Here is a 17,143-nt window from a genome sequence, read left to right as displayed (position 1 = left end):
GCAGCCGTGGAGGACGGATGGTGGACTTAATTGTTATGTCTTTGACCGAGAGTGTTTGTGAGGAGCTATTGAAGGTTCGGACCGGTGTAGAGATCCCTGTGTCTGAAAGTGTCTGTAAGAGTGATATCATGGCCTAACCTCATTTAAAGGGCATAGATTTGAGTTAAATAAGTGAGGCTAACGTTGGATTGATTATAGGCTTGAAGGAGAACCCAAGGCTGTTCGCCCCTTTAGAGTATAGAGCTGGAGGCAGAAGTGAACCTGTTGCAGTAAGATATTTCTTAGGTTGAACTGTGGTGGGTGTCATAAATGGAAAGAGAAGCGCAGACTGTTGCTCAGTGAATCGTGTAAGTCTTGCAGATGAGGAGTTCATCGGTGTTGAAAAATCCCTTGGAGTCAATGCGGTTGGCGCAGAATACACAGTCTTAGATCAGGATGGACCGGAAATTTAGAACGAGGCCTTAAAGACGCAGTTGGAAAAGCTTTGGAAGACAGACTTTGAAGATACTATAAAGCCTGGTTCTGATTCGATCGTCCGGTCGAAGCGATCGAGGTCGTCTCAGCCGCCCGGCTCGTTTACGATCGTCTGGGTGGTGTTTCCATATAATCTTTCCGATCTCCTCTGAACATTATTTCAAATGAATGGGGCGATCGGAACGATCCGAACGATCATATGGAAACCAGGCTTAAGAGAGCACTTGAGATTACGGAGAAATGAATAGTTTGAAACGGATCGATGGACACTATCAAGTAGCCTTGTTATGGCTATGCGACCCTCCATTTCTCCCTAATAATCGTAAGATGGCTGAGGGGAGATGTGCCCTGTTAAAGAAGAGGCTGCAAAGTGACAGTGATTTTCTTGTAGAGTACACCACTGTTATGAACGATTTTATAGATAAGAGAACAGGTGCCAAAGGAAAAACTGAAAGCTGAAGGGAAGACAATGCCGTACCTCCCACATCGCCCAGTGAGAAACCCTCTTAAGAAAAATCGTCAACGGGTAGTGTTTGATTGGGTTGCAAAGTATCAGGAAACGTCGCTTAACCAACAGTTGACGCACGGCCCGGATCTAAAAAAAATGGTTTAATTGATGTGCTAAGTCGTTTTCGACAGGAAAAGTATGCAGTAGTGGCAGATATTGAAGGATATTCATGGAGTTGTCAGTAGAGCCCAGTCAGGTAGACGCGTTCATGTATTTGTTTTGGCCGAACGGAGATTTGTCTAAGGAGCTTGTTGAGTACCGGATGTTGAAACATCTCTTTGGGGCCACATCTTCACCGTGTGTCGCTAATCTTTGTTTGAAGAAAACGATGCCTCTTTATGATGGTGATGACCCTGTAGTGACCGACGCTGTTGACCGCAACATGTATGTTGACGACTTAATAAAATCAGTTGACACAGAAGAGGATGATATCTTCTTGGTTGAGAATCTGCGTAGGCTGCTGGAGAAGGGTGGTTTCCACCTTACTAAGTGGTACAGCAACAGAAAAAAAATCAAATATGGAATCCTTACCGGAGTCAGAGAGACCTAAATATATTTTCAATGTAGAAATGGAGCGACTTTCACGATACAAAACGCCTTTGGGTTGAAGTGGAACATAAACGATAATAAGTTCGTGTGGGACGTTTTGGAGACGTTCCAGAATTTGGTGCGTGAGAAGCCATTAAATAAGCGTGGTATGCTTTTCGTGGAATAGAGCTTGTTTGATCCGCTTGGATGACTCGCGCAATTTACATTGAAAGCCAATTTGCTGTTGCAGTTACTAACCAGAGAGACTGTGGGTTGGGATGAGTTACTTCCTGAAGAAGAGAGAGAACAGTGGGTCAAAAGGCTTGAGAATGGGCCAAAGCTCAGCGAGATACAGATGGATAGTTGTTACAAGCCGAAGGGATTCGGTAACGCTTCAGTTGTCCATATTTACATGTTCTCTGACACTTCTAGAGTAAGATATGCGTCGGTGGGATATCTGCGTATGGTGAATGCCAACGGTGTCATCCATGCTGCATTCGTGATTGGGAAAGCAGAGGTTAGCACCTTTGAAAGAAGTCTCTATTCCGAGACTTGAGCTGGCGGCGGTAGCATTGACAATAACGTTAAGAGCTGCTATCAAGATGGAGGGGGATCGGGACGTACAGGAAGTGTACTACTGGGCAGATTCATTGTCGGCTTTGAAATGCATCAATAACCAAAAGAAACGCCTTCACACCTTTGATTCCAGCTGTTTGTCAGTAATACACGATGGTTCTTCGCCGCGTCAATGGCGACATGTAAACAGGGACATCAATCCTGCGGAGGATGGTTCGAAAGGAATGAAACTCGATGCAATGCTTCAAATGATCGGTGGCTCAAAGGACCTGAAATCCTTAGGCGAGAGGAGTCTGAGTGGCCGCAGTCAATCAAAGTTCTAGTTCTCGAAGAAGATGATGCTGCGGTTAGGAAGGAGCTTCAGATCTACGCGATGGTTGAAAGTCGGGACAATCTGCAAGAGATCACAGCGTATTATTTCAGTTGATGGAAGTATAAGTTTTCTGTGGCGTGGCTGACACGGTATAAGCGTTATCTCATGAGAAAGGTTGCTCAGAGAAAGCACATTGCAGTACATCCGGCGTAACATGACAGGGTTCTTCAAGGTTGGCGAGCTTAAGGAAGCTGAAAACGAGATTCTAAATAATGTTCAACGCAAAGAGTTTCCAGATATGATGAACATAAGATCGTCTTCAGTGAAATGTGAAGACAAGGCATGTGTATTGCTGATGAAGAAAGCTGGAGTGCCCGTGAGCAAGTTGCATCCAGTTACGGATAGATGGATTGTTGCGTGCTGGAAGTAGGATTGGTAAAGCGCCTTTGAGTTATGAGAATTAGGAACCATCCCGTGACATTGCCTAACAAGAGTGTGATAACTCTGATAATCAGAGACTGCCACGAGAAAGTTGGGCATTTAGGACAAGAATCGGTTCTTTCGCTATTGAGACAAACGTACTGGGTCATCAAAGGAAGAGCTCCAGTTCGTCGCGATTTTTGTCAGAAAGACGTGCAAAGCCATGTGGGAAGTTGATGGCGCTGTTACCAAATTTATAGGGTCACCCCAGAAGAACCACCATTCTCACAAGTGGCAGTAGATTGCTTCGGCTGCCTCTTTACTTAAGATATGAGCATTATACGTCGAAGTAGCGCATTCCCCAAACACCAACTCTATGATAAATGCGTTGCGTAGATTCGTGAGTGTGCGGAGGTGCCAATTGGAAGTCTGGAGTGACAATGGACAACAATTAACCAGTGATGAGAATGAGATAAAGGAGGCTCGAAAGAATGGGATCTTTGGAAGATACACAATCACTGCGGGCAGAGAAGCATCGAGTGGAAATTCACCGTCGGCAAGCCACAAGCGCATGGTGCAGAGCACAAAGCGTGTTCTGAATACATTGTTACAAGAGCAACTGGTGGCAGTCAAAATGCTCACTACGGTGGTGGCAGAAGCCGTTAGTATCGTCCGCTAACGAGAAGTAGCGAAGACGTAAATGATCCGGAAGCGCTTACCAAATCACCTGTTACATTTACGACCTTCTTGCTGTTTACTGCCCGGCGTCTTTGGAAAAAGAAGTCCCCTACTCGACGAGCAAGGAGGCATGCTTAGCATTTGTCAAATTTGTTATGACAAAGGTGGATGAAAAAATATTTACCGATTCTCCTCGAAACAACGAATAATGGGACTCCTAAAGAGAATCTGAAGGTGGCGGATTTAGTCCTACTTGTAGACATCAATTATCGTCGCCGTGAATGGACGACTGCACTTGCGGTAGAAGTGTTACCTAGCAGAGACGGATAAGTGCGTACAGTTAGATTGAAGAGTGTGTCTACTTTTGCGATTTTTGTGAAGTGGCAGAAGCCCGGGGACATCAAGACAAGCAGTACTGCAGTAAATGTTAAGGTGGATACTCAAGAGTACCCAACGACACATATTTTTTGGAATTTACCTGTTAGTAACCAAAACGTTTTCTTAGTGATTGAGAAGACGTTTTTTTAAATTAATATTTAACTTTCGTGGGAAAAAATACGTTCTTCGTTGCCAGCAAGCTATAAATGTACCACTTGAGCATGCCAGCCAGGATTCATGTTACTCATCGATTTCCCAGCCAGAAAACAGATTCTATGTCGATTTTCCCTGCAATTTTTATTAGTCGCGACTTTTGCCATCCAGGGGATTGTTTCAAACTTTAACGAACATTTCAAAAACTCATTAATGATTCATGAGCCTTACAGCCTATCAAAACACCAATAAAACGTCACGTACATGAGTTTTATATCCTGATAAAATACCCCTCGTTAGTATTCTTTATCTAAAGAATACTAATAAGGCATTACTTGTTTTCTGGTATGCCAATATTCTCCTTTCAAGAGTACTTTTAAGGATGACTCTATTGGTAATTTTAAAAGGAAAACGCCAACATGGCGAGAGATTGTTTTCTAGGATTCTGGGTAGATTTTGGTTCCAGACCCTTGAGTCCAAAACTCTGGATCCAACATGTTCCATTCGTTTGGTCACCTCTTTCGACACTTTTCAACTGCGTCCAACAATGTTGGATAATGTTGGATCCGTTTGGCCAGGCCTAAATGCGTTAATGAAAAGATATTGGAAATATTCACACACAGAGAAAACAGTTTAATTCAAAATTTAAAAAACTTTGCCCGATTTTATAATGACTAAAAAATTATAATGTCTCCATGGAATAAGGTTTCCCGGATTTGAGCTGTACGCACGGGCGTACGTGCGTATATGGACGATACGCCCCTGTAAACGGCACAGTATATGCAGGTGTCAGCAAGGCACAATCTTCTGTCGAGGGCAGAGGAAATGTCTGATGAATGGCCCAATAAATACAGGTGCCAGTAAGACACAGTCTCTCTTTGACGGCAGAGAAACCTCTGATGTATGGCACAGTGCATGTTAACCTCGTTCCCAGATCTCCCACGGTCATACGGAAGGGAGATCTGGTAAAGTTCGATTTCGAGCATGCTCAGTGCCAGCGAGGCCCGAAATACGGGCTTTTCTATCACTGCGCATGTTCGTATTCTCTGTTGTGAGTTTGGGTGATTTTGCGGAATAAGCATGGATTTCGAGAGTATTCGTGAAGAGATTCTTTTGGGTAGAGGACAAGGAAACCTTAAACTTAAGCCGAAACAGAAAGAAGCGCTACAGGCGATTGTTTTTGAACGGTCGAGATTGTTTAATTGTCGGAGCAACCGCAGAATCAATGAAACGAGCGCCTAGGCTTAATCAATAAACGAGTGCTATTTTCTTCACACGATCTCGTGCAAAGTGCAGTTAGCCAAACCGTAAATTGAAAGCTAAAATGTTAAAGACGGTTTAGGCCTCATCACTGAAACGAACGCTTACATTTAGGCTTAATCAGTATACGAGTGCTATTTTCTTCACACAATCTTGTGAAAAGTGTAGTTAAACAAACCCTGAATTGAAAACGTAAATGTTAAAGAGTGCTTACACCTAATCACTGCAACGAGCGCTGTTTTCTTGACACGATCTCGTGAAAAATGTTGTTAATCTAACCGTAAAATTTACAATTGACCACTACTTAATTCGCGAGTCACGCTTTAAGAACGAAAAATACTGTTTTGAATAAATTACATACTTCAACTTGAATTTATTAGTTTCTGCGTATCGCGTATGATATAGCCAGCTACGCAGGACTTTATTCGAGTGGCAGGGTACGTGGGGCTGTCGTCGGTACCATTTAAATGATTTTCCTCAACTGTAAAGTTTTTCCCGCGTCGGAAAAAACAAAGCTTTCCTCCGCACAACTGGCATTTATTCAAAACAGCACATGCACTTGTGAAAACTAAACCTTCACTGAAGTTCCCCACGAAGTTCCCCATAATTTGTATTCGTTTTTGCATACAGCCACGCATGGTTTTCTTTTTATTTTGAAAAATGTTCTTTTTAAAGACATAAACGATACTGAAATACCCATAGCTATATTCTGTATTTGGGGGTGAAACGTGCCATGTTAAAAATAATTAATTAAATTTAAAGACGGCCGGAAATTTAGCTTTTCTCAAACCGGAAGTCAGGTCGATTACGCATGCGCAGTTGATCTGAGAACGAGCGCGAGGAAGGGTGAGGAAAAACCTTCGATGGAAACAACAGTTCGTGCGGTGACTTTTGCTTGTGAGTGGGTTTTCTTGTCAGCTCATGATATGATGACGTCAGTTACCGGAAGTAACATTTCACTTCCTTAGCAACGCACGAAAAATTCGTCTGTGGGCCCTTAAATTAAATGTTTCAATATCGGCATTTCAATCATTAGGGGAAAAACTGCAAAAATCAAAGGAAAACTAAAAAAGAGCGTGGCGTAGAGGATCGTCAAGTAATTCTCGTAAAGTGAACATAGTATTGCGTTGTCATTTGCCAACAACTTTTCCTCAAACAAAACTAAGAAATGGACACAGGACCAACAAACGGGAATCATTGTTTCCCACTGGAAGTGTCGTCGGCATCCAAAACAACAAGGACAAAATAATTGGGCAATCTTTATATGGCAGTCCTGCATCTTAACTTCTTCGACACTAAAAAAGGGGATTTCGACTTCGAATTGATGAAAGAAACTGGGTAATACAAACTGCAATTCAATTGTTGTGCCTGTCATTGGAGGTGTTGTCGCCAACACCAGATGCAAGCAGGGCTCCCGTTAGTTAGGCAATTTGTATGTTGCAGTCTTGTATTTTAGGTTCATCGACGATAGTCTAAAACTGGAAAAAAGCACTTCGATCTGGTCCAGCTCCTGATCTATCTCTAACACCAAGCTAGGGAAAAGCCCAGGCTCTGATGGCGTTCTTCCAGAAGTAGTTGTACATGGTGTTTAGATGGTTTTACACTTCACTCTCCACCCTCAAAGTCTGCTGGTGGTGCATGGTGTGGCGATTTACACTAGCAAGTCTTTAAAGGAAATTTATTGCCCAGAGGAAATAAATGTATTTATGCTGAGTGTGACTTGCTTAGTTAGTTATTTCCCATTCTGCAGTTTGGGCACTGTTCTGCCATCTAGGATTTTCTCTAGGTCATTCACCATTTGTGCAAGCTAGGCGGAGCCTGATTCAACAGAGTCAAATCAATTTCTTTCACCACGCTCTCTTTTTTTACTTTCTTGTGGATGGCGTGTGTCCCCTCACCTTTACTGGGATCATGTCTTCTAACTATAGCACCGAGCAAAGCCGGTTATCAGTACCAAAAGGGGTCCGGCAGCTCAGTGGCCCTATGGAAAAACTGAATTTGAAAATTTGCGTACGTCGTTGTGGATTTGGATGGCCAATTAGTATCGTCTACCTGCTGGCTGTGTTTAAACGAGCAGCTAAGGGAAATGTAGGACATTGAGATCTCTACATGTATCTCGAGATAAGTTTGAATTAACGCATCACAAGGTGTGGCGCCTAATTACAAATACACTTAGCTCTCATTCTTGCGGACTTGGAATTTAGTATTTTACAACCAAATGAGTAAAAATATACACTACTCAATCAAAAGGGCTAGCCAATTTAAAATAATGTTGAATACATGTAAATTCTGCAGCATAATCACATATAAAGTGATCCACAGGTTTTCCAACACCAATTTACAGAATTCGCTTGAGAAACCTTCCAAGTTACAAGTTTTGTTATTAGGTTTGATCAGGAGGGAGGGGGCGTCTCCAAGGACGCCGTAGGGTCAGTCATCATGCCAGTGTGACGTCACGTCGTGCTTCAGTGGCTTTCAAAATGGTGGTCAAATTTGTTGTCGCAGAGGCGCCAAAAAATCAAGTATTTTTCAGGGATAACGAGGTCAATTTTATTGAGTTTAGCGATGATAGGATTCCTATGTTGATTAAAAAAACCATTAAACGGTACTTATTTGGATTAAACGGTCAGAAGTGTGATGATTTAAAACGAAAACTTTCGGCCTTCGTACAAATCAGGGGAGAAGTATTATCAACTGGTTAGACTTTCGAGGGGCAGTACACAGCAAATTGGACGAGTTCCGAGTCCCGAATAGGAGGTTCATGAAAGTGCATACCAGGCTACAGGTGTGTGTCATTTCAACTCTTAAATGTTGATGGTTCGCCATGTAAATCCCTTCAAAGTTCATCAGACGGCAGCGCGGAAAGAGCAGCTGAAAACTCAAGTCATTGAATTGCCGGTTTCGACCTCGAATTTTCAATCTCTCCGGAGAAAAAAGAGTTTAGTTATTTTTACGGATTGGGAGGTAGGTTCAATCTGGTTCTAGTTCATTTTCTCTGTTGAAATTATTATTATATTCCAAGGGCACAGCTATTGCTTCTGCAACAGTATTCCACAGCCTAGATTCGACTTATTTGACAATATAACAGAGTTGAGGTTCATGAGAATAATCCATCGTTTTGAACAAACAAAATTTCATAGAATTATTATTCCAGTCTTCTGAATTGAACCTGGAATCTGTTCCTTTGTGCATATATAATTTGAAGCTAGCTGTTATTGCGTGGAAGAGACGACGACACAAGTTTATAACTCAACGTTTAATGTCTTCACCTCGTGTGCTTCTCGCTCTACGTTCGATAATACTCTAGACTCGGGTCCAGTCTCCTAACACTTCCCCCCCCCCCCCCCCCCAGTAACATAAACAATTTTACGTTAACAGTGTATGACGAGTATCTTGTGGGTACTTTAACTAGTCGGCCTGAACGTGTCCGTTTTGCAACGACCACACTTTTTCTTGAATACTTTTAATGCTTCGAAGCGATTTTCTTGGCGAGCATTGAACTTTGGTCGCTCAAAGTACATAATATTTCCAGAAAAAGTCGAAAAACGATCAGTCGGATTTTGAGCATGACCTTGAGCAGGATTTTGAGCAGGAGCACCCTTATCTCCTTCGTCAGACATTTTTCACAACGGCAGTAATAAACAGATGCAGAAATTATCAGAATTGCTCGTTCCAGTAGAAAGATGACGATGAAAATTCGCTCGGAATAATCGCTTTTCGCCTCATGATGTCAATTGGAGGAGGTTTGGCGCGAACTGGTTCGGGGACTGTCTTCGCAGAAATGTTTACAGATTTTCCTCCTGAATCCTCCAAACAGGTTTCACAGCAGATTAGAAGTAGTTCAGCAGTAATTTTCTTATTTTCTTCATGCACTCTTGGTGCCATGTTATTGCGTGGAAGAGACGACGACACAAGTTTATAACTCAACGTTTAATGTCTTCACCTCGTGTGCTTCTCGCTCTACGTTCGATAATACTCTAGACTCGGGTCCAGTCTCCTAACACATCCCCCCCCCCCCCCCCCCCACTAACATAAACAATTTTACGTTAACAGTGTATGACGAGTATCTTGTGGGTACTTTAACTAGTCGGCCTGAACGTGTCCGTTTTGCAACGACCACACTTTTTCTTGAATACTTTTAATGCTTCGAAGCGATTTTCTTGGCGAGCATTGAACTTTGGTCGCTCAAAGTACATAATATTTCCAGAAAAAGTCGAAAAACGATCAGTCGGATTTTGAGCATGACCTTGAGCAGGATTTTGAGCAGGAGCACCCTTATCTCCTTCGTCAGACATTTTTCACAACGGCAGTAATAAACAGATGCAGAAATTATCAGAATTGCTCGTTCCAGTAGAAAGATGACGATGAAAATTCGCTCGGAATAATCGCTTTTCGCCTCATGATGTCAATTGGAGGAGGTTTGGCGCGAACTGGTTCGGGGACTGTCTTCGCAGAAATGTTTACAGATTTTCCTCCTGAATCCTCCAAACAGGTTTCACAGCAGATTAGAAGTAGTTCAGCAGTAATTTTCTTATTTTCTTCATGCATTCTTGGTGCCATGTTATTGCGTGGAAGAGACGACGACACAAGTTTATAACTCAAGGTTAAATGTCTTCACCTCGTGTGCTTCTCGTTCTACATTCCATAATACTCTAGACTCGGGTCCAATCTCCTGACACTAAACTATTGCCTTTGGCTCCATTGAATCCTGATGACAACATCAAGACTATTATTAATGGACAGTGTAAACCGAGGAGGAAGGATGGCACAGTCGGTTAGTGCGCGGTCTTGGTGCAAGAGGTCCTGAGGTCGATTCTCGGGTCTCGCATTCTTGTTTCGACTTCTTTCCGCTTTATGTAGCTTAAGTAGCTTTAAATACCCGTAAAACGGAGCACTGATGGCGAGGGGGAGTAAAATGGGCGCACCGTCGACCTCAGGTTTGTCAGTTGAATTACTGTTACGAGTTATCGACGTTAAATATGGTTGCTTTACTTTTTACTTTATAACACGATATTAATTGCCTTCCTTGCACATTAATGACTGTACAAAGCTACTGGTAACAATGGTCGGGCAAGGCAAAAGTAATGACCCAACTTGCATAAAGGGAAATAAATGAATAGACTTACAAGACAAGTCCACCAAGGATGTAGGCAAGTCAGGCAACTAGGTCTTGGGTGAATGTAAATAGGATTAAATTTTTAGAATCTAACCTAAGGCACATGATCTGCAGGAAAACTAAAAGTCCAGGCCACATTTGTTCATAAGATGGATCATGATGGATAGTGTTCTCTGCCGGATAAATCACTATCCAGTGGATGCACAACTGGTTTCGCTATGACTTATCCGCTGTAATTTATCCGGTGGATAATGCTATCCATCATTTGAACAACTGGGCCCAGGACTCAGTTGTTCAAAAGATGAATAGCGCTCTCTGCCGGATAAGTCTCTATCCAGTGAATACGTCATTGCAAAACCAATTGCACTATCCAATGGATAGTGATTATAAAGTGTATAGTGTTATCCACCTTTTGAACAACAGGAGCCAGACATCAACTTTCGTACACATGTGGTGTGTGTTGACTACTCTGCATTTGCTGTTCTTCATTCAAGTCAATGATGTAATATTCCACTCTGTTAGAGGAAGAACATCAAGGTTAACGGGTAATCCTACCATGTTCAGGTTATTTACAGGGGCACCCAACGATAATCTTCGGTAAAATATGTGTTCAGGTTAGTCAAACTGTTCTAAGAATTTTGGTTCTACATTGCCGAACAGCTATAGAATTTTTTACTAAAACATCAAGATATCTGAACAGATTAAATTACTCTAGGTGATAAAAACATCTCTTCAGACAGTCGTTATACATTACAAGGAGCCTAGAAATGGCTCTGAAACTCTATTGGTTTAATTTGCTGGTTGGGTGCTCTTGTATTTAGGGTAGGCCAGAAATGGTAAGCGTGATAGTAGATGATGCCAAGTAAAAGGGACTAACCAGAGTTTATTTCGTGCAAAGGTTCAACAAGATGCTGTAATAAACTAAAAGACACGTGACCATAACAGTGGAAAGAAAACCCTTAGATGCAGGACTCCAAAAATATTACACATAGCGCCTTAAATGCTTTGTGTTTCCGGTACCTTAGCTTCTAAGTAAACACAGTAATCCTAGGTAAGTCTGAACTTAATCCAGTTCAAGACTAAATAACACAATGATATTTTCAAAAAGCGCTGTCCCTGTTCATTTTGAAAAGCACTCATTACAAATCGTTGTGTTTGAGATGGGTTTGCAATGTTTTTTTAATACTCAGTCTGGTCTGATCTTCAGTTTTCGAGGATAAACCGACTTCAAGTTATGTGGTGGAAGAGAAGGAGTTTCAGGTAACCATGGGTATCCTGTGAACAAAGGCGGCAGCAGGTTTAGTCAGAGAAACCTCTCGAGCCAGAGATTTCTTAGATGCCAGGAGTCACTGAGTCATGATTGCTCTTGAGAGATCCAATTTTTATCTTCTGAGAGCCCCACAAAGAAAAGTTCTAAAAATCAAAATACTAGTACTTTGCAATATTCCCTGGACAGAAACGGCCCAGGCATGTGTGACTCAACTATTAAATGACCAAAATTCTTGAAGTTAGTTCCTCAACCTCTGAATATTTATTTAATAACCGGCTGTCCGCTGTCACGAATAGCGTCAGTGAGACGAAAATCGAAATTAACAGCAATGGGTAAGATTCCCAACTGAGAGTTTTTTTTTTTTTTTAACTATACTTCAGAGATGCGCCGATCGAGGAATTTAATGAAAGAGCAGGATGCTGAACAATGGTCAGCGGTCAAAAAAAGAACGTGGACAAAGGCCCTTATCGTTCAGGCATGCATTTCTCAGGATTCACAAAGGTGTTGAGGATCACGCAACAGGTTCAGGTGTCAATCACGATCGCAATTCGCCGGCGTCAGAGGTCACAATGCTTTTTCTTGCTGTACATTGAGGTCAAAGTTGCCCAGTCATTGAAATAGTCCCACGCCCCCGGGGACCCTCCGGCACAGCCGGTCAAAATCCCTTCACAAGGATTTCCTTGACACCAAGTCTCAATGAAGATTACCCCTTCTGAACTACGGCTTTGAACGGAATTCCGCCTAATCTTACAGGAATGACTATGGGGGTTTTTATGAGACAAAATATTTTGCTATCGATACTGAGTAGATAAACTGTTTCTCCTCTTTTATCAAAATTCATTTAGAATTATACCCTGGATCTCGCTATGAAAAGAGCGGCATAGCGAGAAAATAACCTCTGGAATCCAGGGTATTAGAATTAAGGAAGACGAAGGCCAGTCCACATGGCAGTGCCATTACAGAGAAATGCGGCCTGAAGATAAATCCCATGCAGTGGTCTCCCACCTACTTTGAGGAGCTCCCCCAAGTTTTCTGTAGTTCAAGAATCATATTTCAGAAACCGCACACGTTTAAGTAAGGAACAAATTGAAACAACTGCTAGAATCGAAAATTTTCTTTGTTATACAACTGAGACAAGGAAAACCATTGCCTTTGTTAAGCCTTTACTTTGTCAACACACGATATAATAGAAAGTATATTCAGCCATTTTAATTAACACACCTCGCGCAATACTGAAAAACAGTTTGATCTCCTGAGTGAGTGAAAACTTAATACAATTCCCACCACACAGAGTAGGAAATACTGTAATTATGTTTTGACCTCTTGTAAACACAAGATAAATAAACCACAAAAATTGATTTAACCTAAACAATCCGTCACAAACTTTGAAATGAGACAGGACAAGGTCGATTCTGTGGGCTAAAACCAAAACTCCCGCCACGGCAATAGAATAATACTATACTTACAAACAGTCTTCCACACATTATAAATAATTATTTGAAAAATCACAACTATCTTCACCACATCATCTTGTACAATACTGTAAGTGATTTCCTTTGTCAGTACTGTTTTGACGAATAATTTATGCATGGTCAAGAAAATTCTCCATGCAACCGTTTTTTTACGATCGGGTGATGCCGAATGGGCCAAAGCGTCAAAGATAAATTTACTGTCGATGCCTAATCTTCAGTAAATTAGTGAAGGATTGATATCTTCTGAAAAAAGAGTTTATTTTAATTGTCAGCTAATTCAGTGGCTAATTGGTTTACGAAATTAAATTTTTTGGATGAGAAGAAAAGGAACACACACATACCAGTCGATCCACTGCTGGAATCAATAGTTTCCAACATACGAACCTTACGTATTTTGAACTTGGCACTGTGACTAATTTGGGCCAATTTTTTTTTCACTGAGTTGCTGACTAATTTACGAATTACGTAAATACAATCAAATAAGTTAATGGTGGCCTTCTGCAGGCTGGGTAAGTAATGAAGCTATCAGATGATCTTTGAAATGAAGCTTAAAATATAGAGTCCACGGTACCCATAATTCGCTTGGATGGTTTCCATCAAGGGTCTTCATTCACAGCTGCCGGTGGCAATCAGAAATTGACATTTTGAGACCAACATTTCCGAATACTTGCTTAAAAGCCGGCATCTGACTGTCAAACGATTTTGGATTTTTCACACTCCTTTAACCATTGACAAATCATAGAAAACTTTTCTGGATCCTGCTCCTCTTCGGGTTTATCAAATATTGCTGCGTCGTTTTGTTCTTCTAAATTTTCATCAAATGGCAACTGCGTTTGTTCAGATTCATTCACCAACTCTCCCGGACTCACAACCACAGATTTCGTGCGATTTCGAAAAGTAGGTCCGGCGTTTAGGTCACATAACCCATTAGAGTGGTTAGAGAATGTTTTAATCAAAGGTAGCGAGTTCGTCTTTCGCAGAATCTGTTTGTTAGGAAGGTTTGATGCTACAAAGGCTTTCTTCGTACCGGAAAGGAAAAGAAGTTGGTTGTCATCATTTGTTGGTTTTGACAAGCCACCGTTGCAAACACTTCCACTAAATGCAATTTTAACTTCTCTAGGAGTCCTTTTAAGCGAATCTTCTGCATGGTTTGGTTTTCGTAATGGTGGTAAAGAAGTCCCTAATATCGTGTTAGGAAAAGCCTGCATCACTATGTGTGAGCCCAAAACCTCCAGAAAATGTTCGGAAGGTCTTCTGAAGTGAAAATTTTGAGTGAAGTTTTCTCTTTTATCACTGTCTCGAAATGTTGTAAAGGGCGGAATCAAGCACTTTTCGGACAAACTTGGCTCATATTTAGAGCTTGAGACGCTCCTCTTTGATGAAGCGTAGAAGAGGCTGTCTTTCGTAGTCGGCGCTGGACTTGTGATCTCCTCATCGACACCGGTTTGTTCAATTGCGTGAGCTTCCATGTTTGAAATCGCGGTTGGTGACATCTTACGCCGCATTGGAAGTAAGCTTTTCTCCGCCCTATGCATTGGTGTCTCTCGCATTTTGATGAATTCTTAAGCCAGATATTTTCTCTAGCTGCAGGCACTGACCACCAGCTTGAACAACCTGCATAACAAATCAAATGAAAGAGTCTTGATGTGACCTTGAACAAAGAATGCCAAACTCGCTGTTCTTGTCAGTATTGATTACCTCAAGGCTCTTAAGTTATCACATGACTTAGTTCCGGTTGATATCACATTGAATAAGCCTCTTGCCAGCTTTGAACTTTCAGGAAAGTTTATGTAATAGTTCCCTTAAATTAGGACTCTAAGTCTTTGTCTAAGAAAATAAGCCTAGGAAAAAGGCGTTTAAGAGCGCTGAGATGCGGCTTACATGGTCCAAAACTTCGTGTGATGGCACTTTGCTTTCTGGGTGACACTTCAACATACAAGGTAAATAGTTGAAAAAGTTATTGGGAAGCAAACAACATTCTTCAACAACCCAGTTGCTTTCGAGAGCTTTGTTTTGACAGTTCTACCGCCCGGCAAATTTATAGACCGGTTAATTTAAACAGTTCAATTAAGCGAAGGGCATTGTTAATCAATTATTTTCAAAACACCATTGTTTAAGAAAACCCATTTCATAAACAATGACCTGATTATACGAGGCAGCCGGTCTCAGTGTGTTTGCAAATGCCGGGACAACACTCTCACACGAAGATCAAGATTTCCTAATGATTATACTGGATAAAGACATCACAGAAGAGTTATTAAAACTATGTCCAAATCAATGAACGTTTCCCACTAAAAAATTATTGCATAAAAAGTAGTTGAAAATGCAGTCAGATGAAAGCGTTGCAATTAAGAAACTTAATGATGAAATGATATGTGAAATGAATCCTATATGAACTGCGGATATGAAATCAAGTAAAGCTATGGTCTTCGCAGTTATGAACGCAATTTTTACAATTGCGTAGAGAAGCCTGAAAAATTCAGGACTTAAACGGGGTTTGAACCATTGATATGCTGCCTAAATTTCCACCATTTCGAATTTCCGGTGATGCAAGATAGCGTGACAGCTAATTGTAATTTAAAGGAAGAAATTTGAAAGATAACTAAAAGCAACGAGACATCAGGCCAATATTTCCACAGGTTGTTAGTCAAGGTGAAAGATCAGAGTCTGCTCTGATTTCACGTGAACAAAAGCAATTCATGCCCGTGCTTTCTTCATTGCCATCCAAAGTACAAAGGCGGGCTTTAGAAAGGTTTCCATGGCGATTTCGGTCACGTGGGATCTTATCGATACCTGAGTAAAATGAAAGGTTTTGTTTTTCAAAAGGAAGTCGACAAGTATTAATAACAACTGAGGCAAATCGCGATCGAAGAAGTTTTGATTTGCAATCATTATAATGCTAGTGGGTATGAAACGAGATGATCTACTTAGAGTGGCCTGGGGTACCGTAATCAGCTAACAGCTGAAAATGATGCGGTTCTATCTAACGCAAGTGCCTGCTCGGTTATGACAATTAACTGCTGGAAGGGCTCATAATTACTTTTCTTGAATAGCTGCTTCTAAGACATGCCCAAAGATTTTATTGCACCTTCTTGTTTAGGAAATAACTCAATAAAGTGAGGAAGAGGCTCAAATGATCAATCCAGTGCAGGATTTCACGGTTGACTGTCACTGAATTCATAATTAAAAGATCCTTCATTTGCTATGCTATTGTAGCTTCCAAGAAACAGTCATGTTCTACAAAATTGAAAAAAAAAAAAACATTGAAACAAGATTTCGTTTTAAATAATGCCAGGTAAAGAAATCCTGGATCATTATCAGCATACTATTCACAAGGCCCTATGTAAAAAGAAAGACTAACTTGCCGCAGGCAATGTTATTTTACTAGATTTCTAATTATGTCCCACCTTTCCACGTCAAGACCATTCATCGAAACCGAGCAAATTGAAAAGTGGTTCGGTTTAAAGACCTTTCATCTCGGGGCTCATACACATAACCTGCGAGGGTTAGTAGCAAACAAACACAGGATAAACAACTTTGATAGAGCAAGCCGGAAAAAAACAGCTTTAAAATATAGCCAGATATCAAGATGAATGCGTACTATTTTCATTGCAAAACCAAGAATCAGTAAAGCAACAGGAATGCCAGAAAAATTGCCTCACCTCGTTGTGAATTGTAAGTTGGAAAACTATAGATTAAAATCATTTATGGCCGACCGGACTATCAAGAGTCGAGTGGTACATGACCAATATATGTCATATGGCTCTTCCGCATTGATGCTCAAAGGGAATCCACACTCTAGAATTAAGTTACTTAACACGGAACAGTGTTTAGGAAAACTGTGTTTATTTTGCGTCGTAATTGTTCCCTCCTCTGTGTAACTGTGTAATTGAGGGGGTATGCTTTAACAAAAAAAGAAAGAAATTGAAACAAGTATGTAAATAAAACTGTAACAGCTTAAAAGCTTCTTGTTGTAGGTCGCCCGCAGGATATTTTT

At 41.1% G+C, this 17,143-nt stretch overlaps 1 protein-coding gene and 1 long non-coding RNA gene across 7 annotated transcripts in view; one reads left to right on the top strand and one right to left on the bottom strand.

The window, feature by feature from the left end:
* Positions 1-12,773: 12,773 nt before the first annotated feature.
* LOC138022211 (uncharacterized) overlaps positions 12,774-17,143 on the bottom strand; it is a 5,431-nt gene continuing 1,061 nt past the window's right edge. The window contains exons 1-3 of one of the 5 annotated variants that reach the window (XM_068869267.1): positions 16,809-16,959; positions 16,554-16,643; positions 12,774-14,760 (exon numbers count right to left, since the gene is read on the bottom strand). In XM_068869267.1, the coding sequence (XP_068725368.1) occupies positions 13,839-14,696 (858 nt within the window). In that variant the 5' untranslated portion in view covers positions 14,697-14,760; positions 16,554-16,643; positions 16,809-16,959 and the 3' untranslated portion in view covers positions 12,774-13,838. Of the gene's footprint in view, positions 14,761-14,844; positions 14,984-15,027; positions 15,302-16,553; positions 16,644-16,808; positions 16,960-17,143 lie in introns of those variants that run through there. The other 4 variants (XM_068869271.1, XM_068869270.1, XM_068869268.1 and 1 more) reach the window with 4 other exon arrangements.
* Positions 14,949-17,143, top strand: part of LOC138022220 (uncharacterized) — a 6,248-nt gene continuing 4,053 nt past the window's right edge. The window contains exon 1 of one of the 2 annotated variants that reach the window (XR_011126540.1): positions 14,949-15,086. This is a non-coding gene — a long non-coding RNA (uncharacterized lncRNA). Of the gene's footprint in view, positions 15,087-16,570; positions 16,822-17,143 lie in introns of those variants that run through there. The other variant, XR_011126539.1, reaches the window with a different exon arrangement.

This window comes from Montipora capricornis, chromosome 10 (genome assembly GCF_036669925.1).
Source record: "Montipora capricornis isolate CH-2021 chromosome 10, ASM3666992v2, whole genome shotgun sequence".
Lineage (NCBI taxonomy): Eukaryota > Metazoa > Cnidaria > Anthozoa > Scleractinia > Acroporidae > Montipora > Montipora capricornis.
The sequence above is the reverse complement of the archived record's forward strand: the minus strand, read 5'-3'. Positions and strand labels throughout refer to the sequence as shown.